The sequence below is a fragment of the Arachis hypogaea genome, chromosome 1 (assembly GCF_003086295.3).
Source record: "Arachis hypogaea cultivar Tifrunner chromosome 1, arahy.Tifrunner.gnm2.J5K5, whole genome shotgun sequence".
In the NCBI taxonomy this organism is placed as follows: Eukaryota; Viridiplantae; Streptophyta; class Magnoliopsida; order Fabales; family Fabaceae; genus Arachis; species Arachis hypogaea.
In genome coordinates this window covers 105,419,599-105,439,843 of record NC_092036.1, presented here as the reverse complement: position 1 = coordinate 105,439,843, position 20,245 = coordinate 105,419,599, and the positions used below count along the sequence as shown (strand labels likewise).

General features: G+C 38.8%; 1 protein-coding gene and 1 non-coding gene across 2 annotated transcripts; one reads left to right on the top strand and one right to left on the bottom strand.

Moving 5' to 3' along the window:
* Positions 1 to 9,172: 9,172 nt before the first annotated feature.
* On the bottom strand, positions 9,173 to 9,246 carry TRNAV-AAC (transfer RNA valine (anticodon AAC)). Its single transcript has one exon. It is a non-coding gene; the product is annotated as a tRNA-Val (tRNA).
* On the top strand, positions 9,208 to 19,319 carry LOC112706949 (mitotic spindle checkpoint protein MAD1). Its single transcript, XM_025758489.3, has 16 exons — positions 9,208 to 9,641; positions 9,742 to 9,841; positions 9,921 to 10,081; positions 10,273 to 10,470; positions 10,557 to 10,649; positions 10,881 to 10,997; positions 11,938 to 12,185; positions 12,743 to 12,914; positions 14,146 to 14,253; positions 14,363 to 14,566; positions 14,951 to 15,113; positions 16,152 to 16,242; positions 16,343 to 16,412; positions 17,804 to 17,932; positions 18,130 to 18,168; positions 18,551 to 19,319. Exons 1-16 carry the CDS (start codon positions 9,462 to 9,464, stop codon positions 18,638 to 18,640), a joined length of 2,163 nt encoding a protein of 720 aa, XP_025614274.1. The 5' UTR covers positions 9,208 to 9,461; the 3' UTR covers positions 18,641 to 19,319.
* The last annotated feature ends 926 nt before the right edge of the window (positions 19,320 to 20,245 follow it).

Here is a 20,245-nt window from a genome sequence, read left to right as displayed (position 1 = left end):
CCTATCTTCATTTTTGGAAAGAGGTTAGTTTCTTTCTTCTTCTTTGCATTTTTTGCGTGACTTTGCTTTGTAGAGGAATAGTTTTGTAGATTTTTGCTCGGCTCCTCCTCTCTAGAGACCTTTTTTATTTTTCTTTTTCTTTTTTCCTTTTGTAGGTTTCCTTCGTTTTCCTTAGAGAAAGAAAAATGGCCTCCGTAGATTGGGTTGACGTTACTGTTCTGGGGGAGGAGCCGTTGGTTGATGCGGAGTTTATTACTCACCTTCGCACCCACCATCGGCTCTGTACCTCGAATGAAGATGAGCCTAAATACGAGTTGCTTGTTCCCGGTTTAGAGGACCGGGTTTGCCATGGGAGAGCCAACGAAACGGCTCCCCATTTCTTTTTTATGTACGAGTGTATGATCACCCGTCTGGGCGTCTTTCTGCCCTTTTCAGATTTTGAGATGTCTGTTTTGCAGCATTGTCGTGTTGCCCCTACTCAACTTCACCCCAACTCCTGGGGTTTCTTGAAAATTTACCAATTTATTGCCATGCTCTGGATTTCCCGACTACTTTGAAAATCTTTTTCCATCTTTTTCATATGACCAAACCTTTTAGTGGGCTGAATAATAAACAACAGTGGGTTTCCTTCCGAGCCATACAAGGTCGGAGGATTTTTACCCTTTTTGATGAATCTTTTCATGACTTTAAAAACTTCTTTTTCAAAGTGCAAGCTGTAGAGGGTCATCATCCCTTTTTTCTGGATGATAATTCTCTTCCTCGCTTTCCTTTATACTGGCTGGAGGCCTCCCCTTGTGAGAAATATGGTTTGGATGACCTGGACGAGGTAGAGGCTGCCGTCGTGGGGTTCCTCCGAGAAGTGTGGGGGAGGGCCCCCTATTTGGATACTAAAAAATTTCTCCAAGGGTCTCCGACCTTTGTCCAATCACAGCTAGGTAGTTTTTTCTAGTATGCTGAATTTCTGACTTGTTAACTCAATATTCCGACTTGTTTGATTCTTTAGCTTATTGTTTTCTTTTTCAGAAATGGCAAAGACAAACGCTCAAGAATCTTTTCAGAGGGTCCAGGAGGCTAAAGCTAAGTCTCGCGCTCGGTCTGGTGGTGCCAGGGTTATTTCTCCTCCTCCTCCTCCTCGTAATGTTGGAACTCTTTCGAATCCTATGGTGATTTCTTCTTCAGCTCCCTCCAAGCCGTCCTCCGTCGTCCGACCTTCTCCTGATCCCAAGAAGCGCAAGCTCTTAGAGTCTGGCTCTTCTGGGGAGGTTAAGGCGGACGCTCTTGCTTTCGTCCGAAAGAATATCTATCCTTATGCCCGTATAGGCATGGATGATATGTCTGTTCGGGGCCACCTTACCACTATGGTGGAGGAGAGCCTTAAGGCGGCGGGGGTCTGCGGCAAGCTCTTAGATATTTTTGATTGGGCTCCTCTCAGCTCTTTAGGGGCGACCTCGAGGGTCGAGGAGCTGGAAGGGAGGCTCCGTGTATATCAAGAGCATGAGGGAGAGTTGAGGAAGGAAATTGCCAAGCTGAAGGAGGAGAGAGATATCCTCCGGGAGAAAGGGAAGGCTTTGCAGGCCCAATGCAACATGGAGACGGAATTGAGGAAGACGGCACAGGCCAGCTATCAAAGCCTATTCAAGGATCTTGTGTCCGTGAAAACTGACCTGCTTAATTCTCGGAAAGCATATGAGGAGTTAGAGGACTCCATTGCCGATGGCGCCGAGGAATCTTGGAAGGTTTTTCTGGAGCAGGTCAGAGTTATTGCTCCTGACTTGGATCTGTCTCCTTTACATCCTGACAAAGTTGTCATCGACGGTGCCATTGTAGATCCTCCTGTCCCCGAAATTGTTTCTGAGTCGGAATTGAAGACTCGGGGGCAGAGGATTATTGAGTCTCCTCCTCATTCCAAAGATGCTCCGAGTTCTTCCGTCGTCCCTCCGACGTCCTCTTCAGCTTCTCTTCCTGGTCATGGTGGCGCTCCTCCTGGCTCTGGTGGTGGTGATCCGTCTACTCCTCTGAAAAAATGACTTTATTTTTCATGGTTATAAGGGGGCTCGGCCTGTGAGTCCCCCCTTTTTTAGACTTATTTATATGTTGTTTGGTGGTCGTGTGAACAATTTCTCTTGGCCCTTTTAGGCCGTAAACAAAATATTTCGGCGAGTACCCTTTTTGAATAAGGGTTTAGATTAACAAAATAAATACCCTTTTTTGGACAAGGGTTTTAAGTTATCTTATGCGTGCATGCTTTTCAATATTTTAACGCCCTTATGATCTTTTCTCTGAAAACCTTTCCTATTGGCTTGTCTTTGTTTTTCCAAGCCTTTTCGTTTAAGGGCTTTTATGCAGCCTTTAAACTTTTTCTCGGGTTTTTCAATCTCTTTTTGCTATCCTTTATACTCAACTTTGCTTTAGCGAGTTTTTATGACTTAGGTTATTTTTGTGATGCATTTTTCGTCAAGCTCGGAATGTTTCCCAGCTTGTTTTACTCGGGTTCTCATTTCGACTTAGGAATCGGATTGTTCCCGAGCTTTTCACGATCAACTTATACAACCTCTTTACGCCGACTTGTACCTCGTCGTTTTATCCTGACGACCATTTAGGTCGGTTCATGGGATTTTCACGTTTTGTCGAGCTTAAGTCGGCGCGTTTCGTAGAAAAACTTAGAAAAATAAAGAAGGACATTAAGAGATATTGTAAATGAAAAAGATCTTTATTAATTGGGGAGGTACCTTCTTGCTACTAAGGGTTTTGATAGCCTATTTTCCCTTAGCCTCTACTATGATGCCTCGTTAAAAACCCTTCTCCAGAAAAAACCCTTTTGGGAAAAAATCATGAAGTTGGGAAAAGAGTACATCAGGGAGTAGAGTTCGCTTTTAACTGTAGTACCTTTTCATATTACAAGCATGCCACGACCTTGGTAGCTCAGCGCCGTTCAGGTCGGTTATTTTATAATAACCTTCCCCTAATACTTCCTTGATCTTGTATGGTCCCTTCCAATTTGCGGCGAGCTTTCCTTCTCCCGATTTGTTGATTCCAATGTCGTTTCTGATTAGGACCAAGTCATCCGAGGCAAATGTTCTTCGAATGACTTTCTTGTTGTACCTGGTAGTCATCCTTTGTTTCAATGCTGCTTCTCTTATCTGGGCATCTTCTCGGACTTCGGGGAGCAAGTTGAGCTCCTCTTTGTGTCCCCGTACATTTCCGACTTCGTCGTGGAGAATTACCCTTGGGCTTTGCTCATTGATTTCTATTGGAATCATGGCTTCTATACCATAGACTAGTCGGAAAGGTGTTTCTCCTGTGGCGGATTGGGGGGTTGTCCTATAAGCCCATAGCACTTTAGGGAGCTCTTCAGCCCAAGCTCCCTTTGCTTCCTGTAGTCTCTTCTTTAGTCCTGCCAGTATGACTTTGTTGGCTGCCTCGGCTTGCCCATTGGCTTGTGGGTGTTCTACCGAGGTGAACTGATGTTTAATTTTCATACTGGCTACTAAGCTTCGGAAGGTAGCGTCGGTGAATTGGGTTCCATTATCCGTAGTAATGGAATAAGGTATCCCATATCTTGTGATGATATTTTTGTAAAGGAACCTGCGACTTCTTTGAGCGGTGATAGTAGCTAATGGTTCTGCTTCTATCCACTTTGTGAAGTAGTCTATTCCCACGATCAAGTATTTGACTTGTCTTGGCGCTTGGGGAAAAGGACCTAACAAATCCATTCCCCATTTTGCAAAAGGCCATGGAGAAGTGATACTAATGAGCTCTTCTGGGGGAGCCACGTGGAAATTTGCATGCATCTGGCATGGTTGACACTTTTTCACAAATTCTGTGGCATCTTTTTGCAAGGTCGGCCAGTAGAATCCAGCTCGGATTACTTTTCTGGCTAGTGATCTTGCTCCGAGATGATTTCCGCAGATCCCGCTATGTACTTCCTCCAATACCTCGGTGGTTCTTGAGGTCGGTACGCATTTTAACAATGGTGTTGATATCCCTCTTCTGTAGAGGACATTTCTCACCAAGGTGTAATGCTGTGCTTCCCTTCAGATCTTTTTAGCTTCTTTCTCCTCCTTAGGGAGGATGTCGAATTTCAAGTATTCGACTAAGGGATTCATCCACCCGAGGTTTAAACGGACTACCTCAAGTACTTCTTGCTTATCTTCTGTTTTTGCTACCGAGGGCTCTTGGAGGGTTTCTTGAATCAGGCTTCTGTTGTTTCCTCCTGGTTTGGTACTTGCTAACTTGGATAGGGCATCCGCTCTGCTGTTTAGATCCCGATTTATGTGTTTGACCTCGGTTTCTGCAAAGCGCCCAAGGTGTTCCAAAGTTTTTTCCAAATACCTCTTCATATTAGGGTCCTTTGCCTGATATTCTCCACTTATTTGGGAGGTCACCACCTGTGAGTCGCTGTATATCATCACTTTTGTAGCACCGACTTCTTCTGCCAATTTTAGTCCGGCTATCAAGGCTTCGTATTCTGCCTGATTATTTGAAGCCGGAAATTCAAATTTTAAGGAAACCTCTATTTGGGTTCCTCTTTCATCTACTAATATTATGCCTGCACCGCTTCCTGTTTTGTTGGAGGATCCGTCTACATAGAGTTCCCATGTAGTCGGTTTGTCCTCTTGATCCCCTGCATATTCTGCAACGAAGTCGGCGAGACATTGGGCTTTAATTGCTGTCCGAGTTTCGTATCTCAAGTCGAACTCGGAAAGCTCTATTGCCCATTGAACCATTCTCCCTGCAACATCCGTCTTTTGGAGGATTTGCTTCATGGGTTGGTTCGTACGGACTCTGATTGTGTGCGCTTGAAAGTAAGGTCGTAGCCTTCGTGAGGCTATCACTAAGGAGTAGGCAAACTTTTCTAGTTTGTGGTACCTTAGTTCAGGGCCTTGCAGGACCTTACTGGTGAAGTAGACTGGGTGTTGTCCGACCTCGTTTTCCTTTATCAAGGCCGATGAGACAGCCTTGTTTGCTACGGATAGGTACAGAACGAGGTCTTGTCCTGGTACTGGTCGGGTTAGGATAAGAGGTTGGCTTAAAAACCTTTTGAACTCTTGGAACGCCTCCTCGCATTCCGGAGTCCATTCGAATGGGCATCCCTTTCTTAATAAGGAAAATAGTGGAAGGGATTTTAGTGCCGATCCTGCCAAAAATCTGGAGAGGGCTGCAAGTCGGCCATTGAGCTGCTGGACCTCTCTCAAACAAGTCGGGCTTTTCATTTCTAGGATGGCTCTACATTTATCGGGATTGGCCTCAATCCCTCTTTGTGTTAGCATAAATCCTAGAAATTTTCCTGCTTCCACCGCGAAGGCGCATTTTGCAGGATTTAGTCTCATCCCATGCGACCTTATGGTGTCAAAGACTTGTGAGAGGTCGGTTAAGAGGTCAACTTCTTCCTTGGTTTTTACTAGCATGTCGTCGACGTATACTTCCATTAGGCTCCCCAGGTGGGGGGAAAACACTTTATTCATCAATCTTTGATATGTGGCGCCTGCATTCTTTAATCCGAATGGCATGACCACGTAGCAACAGTTGGCTTTGCGTGTGATGAATGATGTCTTCTCCTGGTCTGGCTCATACATCGGGATTTGGTTATATCCCGAGTAGGCGTCCATGAACGACAAGTATTGGTACCCCGAACTGGAGTCCACTAGGGTATCAATACTTGGTAGGGGATAAGGGTCCTTAGGACATGCCTTATTTAGGTCGGTATAGTCGACGCACATTCTCCATTTACCATTCTGTTTTTTGACTAGCACTACATTGGCTAGCCATGTTGGGTACTTGACCTCTCTAATGAAGCCAGCCTCCCGGAGCGCCTGTACTTGCTCTTCTACTATTAGGGCTCGCTCTGTGCCGAGCTTGCGTCTTCTTTGTTGTACAGGTCGGGACCCTGGGTAAACCGAGAGTTTGTGGGACATGAGCTTGGGATCAATCCCGGGCATGTCGGAAGCCTTCCAAGCGAAGAGGTCGGAATTAGCTCTTAGGAGTTCAGCCAACCCTTGTTTTAGGGTCTCCCCTAAGTTGGCTCCTATGTAAGTGTTTTTTCCTTCCTCTCCACCGACTTGTATCTCCTCGGTTTTTCCTCCCGGTTGAGGTTGCAGCTCTTCTCTGGCCCTTGTGCCACCGAGCTCTATAGTGTGGACTTCTTTGCCTTTTCCTCTCAGATTCAGGCTTTCATTGTAGCATTTCCTCGCCAATTTTTGGTCTCCTCTCACCGTTGCTATTCCCGCTGAGGTCGGAAATTTCATGCAGAGGTGGGGAGTGGATACCACTGCTCCGAGCCGATTAAGGGTAGTCCTGCCAATTAAGGCATTATAGGCTGACCCTTCATCAATGACTATGAAGTCTATACTCAGAGTCTTTGATTTTTCCCCTTTTCCGAAAGTGGTGTGAAGGGGTAAAAATCCTAGTGGTTTTATTGGCGTGTTCCCTAATCCATATAGGGTGTCGGGGTAGGCTCTCAATTCTTTCTCATCTAACCCAAGCTTGTCGAAAGCAGGTTTGAAGAGAATGTCCGCCGAGCTTCCTTGGTCCACTAGAGTTCGGTGGAGATGGGCATTGGCTAGGATCATAGTTATCACCACGGGATCGTCGTGCCCGGGGATTATCCCTTGCCCATCTTCTTTTGTGAACGAAATAGTGGGGAGGTCGGGTGACTCTTCCCCGACTTGATAGACTCTTTTGAGATGTCTTTTGCGAGAGGATTTAGTGAGCCCCCCTCCCGAAAATCCTCCTGAGATCATATGGATATGTCTCTCTGGAGTCTGCGGCGGTGGGTCTCTTCTATCCATGTCTTCTCGCTTTCTCTTTCCGTGACTGTCCGACCTTTCCAGGAGATATCTATCAAGCCGACCTTCTCTAGCCAGCTTTTCTATCACGTTCTTAAGGTCGTAACAGTCGTTAGTGGAGTGACCATATATTTTATGGTACTCGCAATAGTCGCTGCGGCTCCCCCCTTTTTTATTTTTAATAGGTCTAGGGGGTGGCAGCCTTTCAGTGTGGCAAATCTCTCTGTATACATCCACTATAGAAGTTTTTAAAGGAGTATAAGAGTGATATTTTCTTGGCCTTTCGAGACTGAGTTCTTCCTTTTTCTTGGCTTCCCTCTCCCTCTCTTTAGTTGAGGGAGGGGGTCCAGATCGCCAACTCAGGTCTCTTAACTTGGCGTTTTCTTCCATATTGATGTACTTTTCAGCTCTTTCTTGTACATCACTTAGAGAAACGGGGTGTCTTTTAGATATGGACTGTGAGAAGGGACCTTCTCTGAGCCCATTGACTAACCCCATTATGACTGCCTCTGTGGGCAGGTCTTGGATCTCCAAACATGCTTTGTTGAACCTTTCCATGTAGGCTCGCAAAGACTCTCCGACCTCCTGTTTTATTCCCAGGAGGCTCGGTGCATGTTTCACCTTGTCTTTCTGGATTGAGAACCTCATCAAAAACTTCCTTGAGAGGTCTTCAAAGCTAGTAACCGACCTCGGGGGGAGGCTATCGAACCACTTCATCGCTGCTTTCGATAAAGTGGTCGGGAAGGCCTTGCATCGCGTAGCGTCGGAAGCATCAGCCAGGTACATCCGACTTTTGAAATTGCTCAGATGATGCTTTGGATCCGTAGTTCCATCGTAGAGGTCCATATCAGGGCTTTTGAAGTTCCTCGGAACTTTAGCCCTCATTATGTCCTCGCTAAAGGGATCCTCTCCCCCTAATGGTGGCTCTTCCTGTTCGTCGCGGGAATTGCGATTTTTGAGGGAAGATTCCAGCTTTAAGAGTTTTCTTTCTAACTCTTTTCGCCGTTCCATCTCCTCTTTTAGATACTTCTCTGTTTCCTTTTGTCGCTCCCGCTCTTGTTCTAACTGTTCCAGGCGGCTGTGGACTAACCCCATTAGTTCAGTTACGTGGGATGGTCCGCCTTTTTCTGATTCGCGTTCGTCTGAGGAGTTTGCCTTCGGGTTTTTTACCCCGGAGGTGCCCTCTCTCTGCTGATGGTTAACCTCCTGATGGAGGGTTAAGTCCACATTGTTATTACCTGTGTCCAGATTCTCTTGTTCGGAATCTGTTTCCACATGGCCTTCTTCATGGGATCTGTCCGCCATCAATGAATGATCTCTCGGGTCCCCGGCAACGGCGCCAATGTTACGGTGGGTAACCGGAGATTAATGGATTGGATGGTGTTGATTGGCCCAATCGCTTGAAAGAGGAAGCCTTCGAGTTGGTCTGCACCTCGGGGGCCTCCGTCCAACTTGCTCGTATGAGGAGAAGGGGGTGGTACCTGCAAAGACACTCCGATGCCTAAGTTAGCAAGAGTGTAAGCAGGTCTAGAGAGTATTGGGCTTAGAGATACCTGAGGGGTGTCAGTGTATTTATAGTGGTGAGCCAATAACCACCGTTGGAGTAGTGCCGTATCTTTAGGGTGTTAACCGTCCCATTATCTTGGGGAGGTTAAAATATGCTTTATGAAGCGGTTAGAGAGATTTTAGGGGCGGTTACTCATTTGAATGAGTGTTTATCTGCCAGCTAATCTCATGCCCGACTTCTTTAAGGCAAGTCGTGGTTGATACCGACTTCTTATGTGAAGATCGGTACTTAGCTAGGCTTAATCCTTTAGACTAGACCTTTTATTTGGGCCTGGACCTTTGACATTGGGCCAGGATATGAACAAGAAAATATTAATGAATTATTAAAAAATAATAAACATTTATTTATTAAATAGTACTATTTATTTTTTATTACAAAATAATAATCATTTATTATTATCATCTTAAACAGTGTTCTATTATATTAATCATGATAATAAATTTTTTTTTCGGGACTTAACAACAATAATAATAATAATAAAAGTAACAATAAATTTATTAGTTTTATAAATAAGGAACATAAAATAAACATATTTATTCATCATAAAATTAAAAAAATACTTATCCATTAAAAATAATTCAGATATTCAATAATATATTTTTCAGATAAAATAAAATTACGAATCATTTTTTCTTCTTCATTAACGAAGCCCAAACCTGACTGATTCTTCCGCAGTTCCACCACTCTCCTTTACAAAAACAAAAGTTAAAATTATTAAATAATAACCTATTATAAAATGGGCGAGACTGATTCTTACGCTCCATCACTCTCCTTTACAAAAACAAAAGTTAAAATTATTAAATAATAACCTATTATAAAATGGCGTCGCCCAGACTCGAACCGGAGACCTTCAGTGTGTTAGACTGACGTGATAACCAACTACACCACGACACCTGGATACAAATTTTTCGAGATTTTTGAAGTTTATAGAATAAACTTGTTTCTGCGATGGTTGTAACTTGTAATCCCTGGGGTTTGAAGTGGCGCCTGTGCTGGGGGGCTGGTTTCAATTTCAAATAAGAGAGAGAAAGAGAGAAGGGTGACAGGGTGTGGTGCATATTGTGGAGGATTGATTTGATTGTTCCAAGTGCAGCGAAGAGAAAAGAAGAATGATATTGAGGACTCCTCCCCCATCCAAGAGGCCACGCGCCGATGCCGACTCCGACTCCGACGCCAATCGTCAGCTCGTTATCTACGAGGATCCTCCTCCGCCGGCGCCTTTGCCTGAGTCGGCGGCGCAGGATCCCGATAACACCCACTTGCTCTGCACCTATCAGTGTCGCCAAATGGTGTGTTTCCCATTATCTCTTCCCAGTCCATTTTCATTTTCATTCTGCAACGTTCTTCTCAACCTCTTCATCTAAACATTATTCATATGAATTGTTTCAGGTTAAAGCCGAGTTCATAGAGGCCTTAAGCACAGCTGAAAACCAAGTTCGTGATTATCAATCTAAATTGGAGGCATTGGATACTAATTTCCGTAAAGTTGGTTCGTATCTGCCTTCTACCCGAACCATGTTTCCTTTCCTTATACCTTTTTTAGCTTCTAATTAATTAATTTGCTACAGAGTCTGAGAGGAAGAAATTTCTTGACCAGTTATCATACACCCAACAGGAACTTGCTGCTTCTAAAGGCCGCGAGCACGCACTCCAAGAACAGCTTCTGAAGGAGGTTACTGAATCTCAAGAACGATTGAGAAAACAAATACAGTTAAACAGTGATCTTGAGGTAGATTTTAATTCTCTGCATACTTCTCTGTTAGAAGACGAATAAATACTTTTGTTCCAATATGCATTTTATAGCAGGAAGCTGAGTTTGGTGGTCTGGTTGATGATAATGTCTATTGAACTGTTGAATTTGAACCTTGTTACTCCCCAATGTTACTAGTGTTTTTTCTTATCTAATCCTGTGGAGTCTAGGTTAAGCTCCAAAATGAGACGAACATTCGTGCGAAGGCCGAGTCACATGCTGCTTCAACAGAAGAAAAAGCAAAATCTTTAGAAGGAAAGCTCAGCCATCTTTCGGAGAGTACAGAGAGAGAAAAACAGCGACTTAACGATGAACTTACACAGCTGAAAAGGGACTCGAAGTTTTCTGTTTCTAAAATTACTGCAAATGTAAGTGGCAATATTTGGTGTGCAAACTAAGCTGCATGTTTATAGCTACGAGTTCTTGCTTAAGTTGTGCAGTTCTTTCATTGTAGCTGGAAAAAGTGGAATGTAGAGCTAATAATGCGGAGAAAGAAGCAGAGCTTCTGAAAGAGCAATTGGAACATCTGAAGGACCGACTCAATGAGGTTTAGATATCTAATTAGTTGCTCATTTGGCTTTATATGTTCCTTTGAGAATCTTCTGTGAACATTGCATAGCCTGCAATGTTAAAATTTTATTCTGGTATTAAAGATTTGAATTCTTCTGGTCAGCTTTCTGTTGGATTTATATCTTTACTTCATTTCATTACGATATACCTTTTTTTCCTGTTATGTTATGAACTTATTTTGGTTTTACATCTTGATTTGTGTTGGTAGTGTTTGCATGAGAAGATTGAAGTTGAGAAAAAACTAGCAACTTTGGCCTCCCGCGAAATTTCTTCCACGGAGAGTAGTGTTTTAGTTAAAGAGTTGCAACAAGAGCTTCAGAATTATGTAAGATTGCTTCCATTTGTTTTTCTTGAACTTCAATTCATTTTTTATGGTGATTGTAGAAGTCTTAGGTTTCATGTGTCAATGATGTGTGGACTGCTACCAGTAATTAATCAAGTGGTATTCTCATAAATTTAAAGGTGCCACTATTTGTTGAACTATTTGGATATAAAAAGGAAAGGTTTTTCCTATAGAATGTGTTTGTATCAAGCAGTAATGGCTTCTGTTCATGTTTAATAAAGGACAAATCGATCCCTGACTTTTAAATCTGCGGACATTTAAGTCCTTGACTTCTTCAAAATCTGGACACATCGATCCCTAAGACTAATTTGTTCCATTTTAAAAATTCTCTCACGTGTGCATCAGGATCAACTAGGTCAGTACAACGAGAGTCACATTTGATTTTTCCGTTGGGTCTGGTAGACCCAAGTGAACATGAGGGATCGATATATCCAGGTTTTGAAAAGGTCAGGGACTTAAATTTTCAAATCCTCGAGGACTTAATTGTCCGCGGATCAAAAGATCAAGAACCTATTTGTCTTTTTCTCATGCATAAATGAATTAAAAGAATAGTTACTGGTTTAGGTGTAACTCATGATTTTCTGAACAGACACAGGAGTCCATATTCAGTGCAATGTTTGTTAAGTTGTATGCTTCGTAAGGAGGCAGTATTTTTTATTTTTGATTCCTTTAACTATAGTTTTTTTCTCCTTAATGTTATTTAGGATATCCCCACATCATGCGATAAGGTTTTGTTGTTGTTTGTTGTTTGTCTGTTATTTAGGATAGCATCTTATCCTATGCCTTGCAGGCTTCTTCTTATGTGTGTTTTGTTTAATTCATGAACACTTGTTTAAAAATGGAGAATACTAGATTATTGCCTTTGTTGGCTTTCATTCTGTCATAATCTGAAAAATATATCCTGATTACTTTGATATTTTAGGAAACTGAAGTAAGGGAAGCGAGAAAGCTAAGATTGAGTTATGAGAACGTTGAACTTTTGAAGGAAAAATTGTTGGAGGAGAAGAGCCGCCGGGAAAGAGTAGAATCTGAGCTGTCCAAATTACAGGAAGTCCAGCTAAATATTGAAAAGTTAGAGGATCAGATATCCTCTTGGAGATTAATGATTAAAGATATTCCTGGTGTCTCATGCTTTGAGGACATACCTATTAAGTTTTCAGCTTTACAGAAGTACGTGAGTAGCTAAAAATGTGTTTCCTCAGCTCTATTCATAGAGTTGAGGCGGTAGAAACGTTGTCCAGAATAATTGTTCTGGAGTATTGTTTAATTTTTATATTTTATTTTTGGTTAAAGCTGAACTTGACCCTTAGTAATATTTCTTTCTTTGTGGGCAACTTGAGGTTGTGGAGATTATGAGATCTACTGGGCTCATTCCAAGCAATTTTATCTCTAATGTCCCATATGGCACTTCTTTTATTGGTGCACAAATTGCACTACTTTAGGAAAACATTTTGATGGAGAGATTAACCAATGCTGGTGCATCGAGAGTTTTCTATCTGTCCATTTTAACTGTGTCACTTCAAAAATGATGATGAATTGGATTTGTATAAGACCTGCAATCCCTTCATAATGAGATTTCTTTTTGCTTTTTTGGCACCCCACTTTTTTTTTTTTTTTGGTTTTTTTTTTTTTTTTGGGGGGGGGGGGAGTATTAGTGTGGATGGCTGTGCATCCTCGTGTAGTGTACTGTCATTTGATCTTGACATTGTTATTTTCTATCAATGCAGAGAGATCATTGATGGCAAACAGAAGGAGGGTGAACAAACTTCCCGTGTGAAGCAATTGCAAGTGGCTCTGGATGCTGCTGAAATTGGTAAACAAAGTGCTGAGTCTGAGGCTGCATTGGCCAAAGAGAAGGCAGAAGCATTAAAATCGGAGATTAAACAGATTGAGTTAATGGTTAGTGTTTAATGAGACAGCTTCAATTAATAGATGCTTTACTTGTTCATTAGTGTTCCGGTATCGTCTTTGGATTTCTTTATTTATATGTTTATTCTAGATAATGAGTTTAATGTAGAACATACAATATGGACAATTGAAACAGCAGTGGTAAAAACAGCTTAGAATGTTTTAACAGATAAATATTTGGCTACCAAGTTGTGGCTTTCAACAATATCTAGAAGTGATTTAGATGCTTGGAATAGGAGATAGTTTGAATGCTGGGTATACTATCTAGAATGGACTTTTCATCACTAATTCCAAGGAAATACTCCATAGCTGCTTGATACCTTCTATTTTTTTTCTCTGTTCTATTGATATTTTTCAGCTCAGTATGAATAACATCTATGCCTTTGTTATAAACTATATTCACAGATCTTACTTTTCATTACAAGTTTAATTCTCCCATCAATCTATAAATCACTCAAGCAACATATTCATATTTGTCCAACACTGATATTTGAAACTTCTGCAGCCTTGATCTTTTACCTTCCTACTTCATGTGGAGTGCGTAGGTTGATTACTTGCAAAGTTATCGTGTATTTTATAAGTGAAATTAATGCGAACACAACTTTCAGAGACTTGAACACAACATGCCTACGGAATGAAGCATTTAAGTGTCAATTTATGACTTTAAGGCTTTTTATCTTGAATGGATAAAATTGTGATAAGTATCAAAATATTCTATTCAGTTTCCATATTTTTCATGCTGATTGTACAGGGAAGAAAAGACTGTATATTTATTTTGTATCTTGTGTATTTTTGTCTTAAGACAACCATACTGTTGCAAAGTACTGTTTGGTGCAATCACCCCTTCTGCTCTAGCTCTACTGAAGTTTGTGAACTTTCACTATTAGCCCCACGCTTGATTGTTGTTTCCATGTTGTTTACTGTACACAACTATGCTTGACAGTCAGTGTTAAAATATCACTTCCATTTAATTGAAAGTTTTGATATTTCTTTTGAATCTTTCATGTTTCTCAATATTTCATGTAATTTCCTACCATAACTTTCTGCCGTATTATACTTTGGATCTGTTTTGAAACAGCCATTATTTGGGCAACAACTAGCTAAACTTCTAGGCAAATCTATTCATGATAATAGTGGATAATCACTGCATGACAGTTATATTACTTTGTCGGCCAATAATTTTAGTTCTGTTATATCAATTACATGTGTCTTGCCTTTTCAGTTTGCTGTTGTTACTGAGGAAAGAAACAAATTAAGAAATATGTCCAATTTGAAGAATGATGAAGCAGCAGATGGATCTAAGAGTATTAGCACTCTTCAGGCCCTTCAGGTTGCACTTTTCCCTTTCCTGTTATCATTTCAGTCATTGTGTCATTGTGTGATCTCTTTTTTTTGTTTACCTTTTTTGTTTAACTTTTTTGTTTGGTTGATACAAACAGGACCTTGAATCATCTCTTGCAAAGAAAGATGACTGTATTAAAGAATTAGAAAGTGCCTTACATGAGCAGAGAGCAGTTAATAATCGTCAACATGAGGAAATCAAGTTACTTAATGAAAAGTTGCATAATGAGTTAAAAAGAATTAAGTCATTGGAGAGGGAGAGTGACCGCCTCCGTTCAGAGATTTCTTTATTAGAGGCAAAGGTTGGTGCTGATTTAGCCGTTTATTTATGTTTAGTTTTTCAATTTTCAGGTGCAAAGAATTTAATATTGAAGTTCCTCCTATTTGTTTAATAGCCATCTTTAACTATGAACATTGGTACGGTTCTCCTTGTCATGTATAGATTCATTGATAAAAAAGATGTAATTACTGCTTTTATCAAGTAAACTAGGGCTTAATTGGAGTTTTCAAATTTCAATTAAAATATATTTTGAGCAACCAACATCTTTCACAAGATACAGTATTCACTAATCTCTCTCTCTCTTTTTTTTTTTTATTTAACTTCAAAACTGTTTCACCCACACTTAGCATTTTTGTTCTTGTTTGATGGTTATCTGACCTTCTAATCTTTGCTTTTCCTTCTATAGTTGGGTCATGGTGATTTTTCTGCTGCTAATACAAAAGTTCTGCGGATGGTGAATACCCTTACTGTTGATAATGAGGCCAAACAAACCATAGAAGCACTGCAAACCGAGCTACAAAAAACTAAAGAGAAATTGAAAGCTGTTGAGGAATTGAAGGGTCAATCAGGTACACAATGACAGATCTGTGTTTAGAAGAGTAGGTAATTAGAGTTGAGGATTTGACAAAGAACAGTTTCAAACTGATTTGATGGTCCTGCTTTTGCAAGTGATTATGCATTTTATACTGACTGAATTGAGCCTAAAAACTGATTTATTTTTGTCCCTCTGTTCAGTATCTGCGGATTTAGATTAGATTGTTTGCTTTATATCAAATCTTTGAAAACAGAATGTCTAGAGATCTCATCTGAAAGTTATTTAAATGAAACAGAAAACAGAGTGAGATGGAGGAGTTAAGCCCCACTTTGGTTCCTGAGATTGGCAAGTTGCACTGATTTAGTCCTTGACTTTCTAATTGTTACAATTTGGTCTCCCAGATTCAAAAAAGTGCACCAATGCAGTTTCTCGTATATTTTCCGTTGTCAGAGCTCAATGCTGTTAGTAACGTGGCTCAAGCCTTTCCACGCTGGACATATTAAAACAACGCCGTACGTGCTTTGGCGCTAAAAAATGCACTAAACGGAGTCGTTTGAGGGTTTGAACCATTAGTATTGTTCAAAAGGGAGGGGTGTAACATTTTAGTATTGTTCAAATCCTAAAACGACGTCGTTTAGTGCCTTCTTTAGCGCCAAAACGCATACGGTGTCGTTTTAATATGTTCAGCAGAGCAAGGCTTGAGCCATGTCACTAACGGCGTTGAGTTCCCAGCGACGGAAAATACACAAAAGACTACATTGGTGCACTCTTTTTAATCTGGGGGACCAAATTGTAGCAATTGGAAAGTCAGGGACTAAATCAGTGTAACTCGCCAATCTCACGGACCAAAGTAGGGCCTAATTCGGAGAGATAAACCTATGAACACAAGAGGAATCAATTTTCGTGTTTATGATAATAGCTTGACATCATTACTTTAGGCTGACATTAATTGTAACAAGAATCTTCCCTTTCCACACCCCCGAGGGGCAAAAAGAAATTAAGAAAAAAAAAAAGCAGCAGCATGTTCTAAAGTTATCCAAGGCTTCCATCCTGATCACTGTTAACTGTTCAGGTGACACTGGGAAGCTGGTAGATAGCTACATATCAGATAAGATAGTGCAATTAAAGGAGCAAATTGCCACACTTGAGAAACGAGAAGAAAGGTGTGTTGTTTGATGTTTATAGCCAGCTACCTTTTTGGTCATTATATGTTTTTTTTATCAATATGATTCTGGAATAACAGAATGCTTACAACATGAACAGATACAAGACTGTGTTTGCAGACAGAATTTCAGTCTTCCGGAGGGCATGCTGCGAGCTTTTTGGTTACAAGGTTGGTATATAGGGAATTTGGTTTTACTTAAATCCATCATGAAAAAATAGCATATAAAATAAAACTATTGCACTAAAAGATATTTTTTAAACACAATATGAATTAACTGAATATAATGCATATTCATTTTTTTTTTTAATCATTATATCTGCAAGTAACATTTTAGTATGCTTCTTTGTGAGGTGGTTTCTATAACAGATTGCTTGTAGTGAAGTTGGTATGCTGGAAAACTATCTCGCATAAAAAGTGATGTCATACATTGATAGAAAAATTATGAAATGGCAATTTCACTAAAATATTTATGTGGCAATATTAGAAGTCATCTCATATGTCACGAGTTTATTGTGTCATTACTTGATATTCTTTTTTATACATTATAAATAAATTGATAGATAGATAGATAGATGAATAAATAAATAGATTTTTATATATTAAAATTGATTATTCAAATAGGATATATAATATTAGAATTTAGAATATTGATATGATTTAATATTTTTCATATTATTTTTTTTAGAATTAGATAATTTAGTGTGTGAAATAAAATTAATGCTAGATTGATTATATAGATGTTATTTCCTGTGGTAGTATAAATATAGTTCTAAAATAGATTTTTTTTTATGTTGTTAAAATGAAAAATGGATGACATGACAATTTTATATGAAACTTAAAACCTTATGTGTCATTTATTCATTATTTTGGACTCTCTTTTAATATATATATATTATAAAAGTGATGTGATAAAAAAAACTATAAAATGACAATTTCACTAAAATATTTATATGGCAACATTAGAAGTTATCTAATATTGTCACGAGTTTATTGTGTCATTACTTGTATTCTTTTATTATACATTATAAATAAATTGATAGATGAATAAATAAATAGATTTTCGTAAAATAAAATTTATTCTTTAAATAGGATATAAAATTGTAGAATTTTAACCATTGATATGAATTGATATTTTTCATGTTATTTATTTTTAGAATTAGATAATTTAGTGTGTGAAATTATGAGATTAATGCTAGATTGATTATATAGATGCTATTCATTATGGTAGTATAAATGTAGTTTTAAGATAGATACTTTTTTTCTATGTTGTTGCAATAGATGACATTACAATTTCATATGAAACTTAAAACTTTAGGAAAACTTTATGTGTCATTCATTCACCATAACACTACTTTGTGTTCTGTTTTAATATATTATAATAGATAGATGGTTTGCACTTTTCTGTGCAATAGAACATGCCATCCAGTAGTTCTGCCCGTATTGTGTTGTTCTCTCTCAAAGGAATTGTCTCTTGAGCTTTTGCTCATTATTTTAGAACTGGATGAAGATGACAACTTATTCTAGAACGCTTCTGAATTTGTTGGTATTTAAATTGGCAGATTGTAATGGATGAACACCAGCGGCCAAATGGAATCCCAGTGACACGATTTACCTTGCAATCAATTTATGCACAAAGTGATGATGAGAAACTTGAATTTGACTATGAATCAGGGAATACTAATATTTTGGTAAGATTCTTCATTCTACTGGATTTAATAAAAGATTAAGAGGCTACATTCTGTATTCAGTTATACACAATCAGTTTGGATAGGCTTTTGTTAATCCAACAACAAAATTTAGGAAAGTATGTTCTGAGGTTGATTTCACAATGATGGCTTGTAAACATTCTGATATGCTGCTTTTCATTTCATCTCAATAACAATAGGTAAACCAATACACAGCTCAGCCTGAGATATCTCGTCAGGTAAGGAAATTAAAATTTTGTTGAAATATTTTTCAATAATAAATACATCTGTTGAATATTTAATTTTTTCCCCTACATATCGTTACAAAGGAATATTTAGTCGAATAACTTTGTTATTAATAATTATCTAATACATCGATTCTAATTTCTAATCATTAAGCAAGTAGTTTGTAACGAGAAAAACTGTTTTTGCAGAAAAACATTCATTTGTTTTATATAAATAATTGAGAATGATTTTCACAAGCAAAATAGACATTCTAGGAGTTGCTTTTCTATAAAAAAACAGCCTAAGTATACCTTTTTTGAGTTTATTGTACGTAATTTGTCATATGTTCTTGTTTCTTCTACTGAAAGGTGCGTTTGTTGACTTAAACACTCCCAGGTTGAGATATTCATTCGGAAGATGAATTCAATTCCTGCTTTCACTGCCAACCTAACGGTGGAGTCCTTCAATAGAAGAACCTTATCTTAAATTCAACCAACTTGTCTACAGTCTACATTATACAGTCTCGTCACAACACTCGTTCATGTCAATATGTTGTACATGGTGCCTCCCCAACTTCTGAATGTTGGTCAACTCAAGTTTTGAATTCTGAAATTGTTGCCACATGGATAGCTTGGATTTGAGAAAAAGGCCAATTCTCTCGTGCCGTTTAAAATTATGCCAAAATTGCTGAATTTGATCTTGATATATGATTTTAGGAAAAAACTGTCAATGTGTGCTCTAGTGCTCTACCAGTGTATGTGTGTGTTAGGAATTAAATTTTCACCCGACACTGTAGACAACACCTTGAAAAAACATACATCATATATTGCTGGGTTACCTATCTAGGGTTTATCTTGTTGAATCACTTTACTAGTGTGCCCTAGATGTTGGCATGAATTTGGGGTCGAAAGTAATGTAACATTGTGATGTTCTGATCTGACTGAGCGTAACTGGTGAGACTTGTAGAGGGTCTAGTAGCCATGGTACTGCAATGCACTGTTTTGGTAGTAGATTGCAAAGCTATAGAAACGGGCAAGAGGATTTAGGGTAGCTACTAGCTAGTGTTGCACCAAGTGCAAGTGGGTTCAGTCATATTACAGTTAATTATTCATGTTGCTTTGTCTTAGTTTCAAGCCAAATGGTTACCATTACAGTTTTCTCTCAACCATTCATCGCCATGTTAAATTGTATGTGTATGTCTATGTATTTGCATGTGCGTATTACTATTAGTTGATGTTACTTTAGCTTCTTTACACCGAGCATCTAAAGGCAAAAGGGTATACTATTTTTTAGGATAAAGACTCCTTTGTTTTTAATTTTTTTTTACACTTTCATTTATTTAACGTTTTTTTATTTAATTATTTCTTTCTTTATCCATTTTACTTTATTCGACATAAATTTGCTAGTAGTATCTTGACGCAATTTGTTTCAACATTGTTACTAATAATTTTTAGGTCGAATTCACTCTTTTTTAAAGGAGTTGTATCTGCTCTCCAAACTAAGATCTTATACAATATCAATTCAATATCTTGTCAGAAATACCAAAAATTGAGTAAAACAAAAATAAAAAGTATATTTCATCCATTTTTTTAATAAAAATAACATTATCAAAATAAGAACGACAACACCATCTTCCTAAATTGTATTGTGATATTAATTATGTGTGGGTTACACTATTTTTTTAATGGCAGCACAATTATCTTCCAATAAATTGGATGTTCATACATAGCCATGGAGCTTGCGGAGAGCCGGAGAGTCTCAATCTTAGGTTGTACTTATTAGTGCTTTTGTATAGCTCCATTCACCGCCACAAAGATTCATATAGTTTCTGACAATCAATTCTAAATTTAATTGCACGGCACTAAAGTAATAGGAAAACTTTATTTTATTAGTATTTATTTGTGTTTTTGGAAGTCTATTTTCCAACTTTTAACGCAACAACGATTGTATTAAAAAAATTGGAAATGTTTGGTAAAAAAAATTTAGCCAAAATTAGTGAGAACTTACAGTAATTAATAAATATTAAATAAGATAAATTTTGATTATTTTTTTTTGTTTCTCTAATATTATCGATATGTAAGAATAGAAAAA

What these genes read in the sequence shown, in the direction of transcription:
- LOC112706949 (XM_025758489.3), top strand. Translation starts at nt 9,462, where the DNA reads ATGATATTGAGGACTCCTCCCCCATCCAAGAGGCCACGCGCCGATGCC. An exon ending in TGAAGGACCGACTCAATGAG is followed by an intron (nt 10,650 to 10,880) that starts GTTTAGATATCT and finishes TTGTGTTGGTAG; the next exon opens with TGTTTGCATGAGAAGATTGA. An exon ending in GCGAGCTTTTTGGTTACAAG is followed by an intron (nt 16,413 to 17,803) that starts GTTGGTATATAG and finishes TTAAATTGGCAG; the next exon opens with ATTGTAATGGATGAACACCA.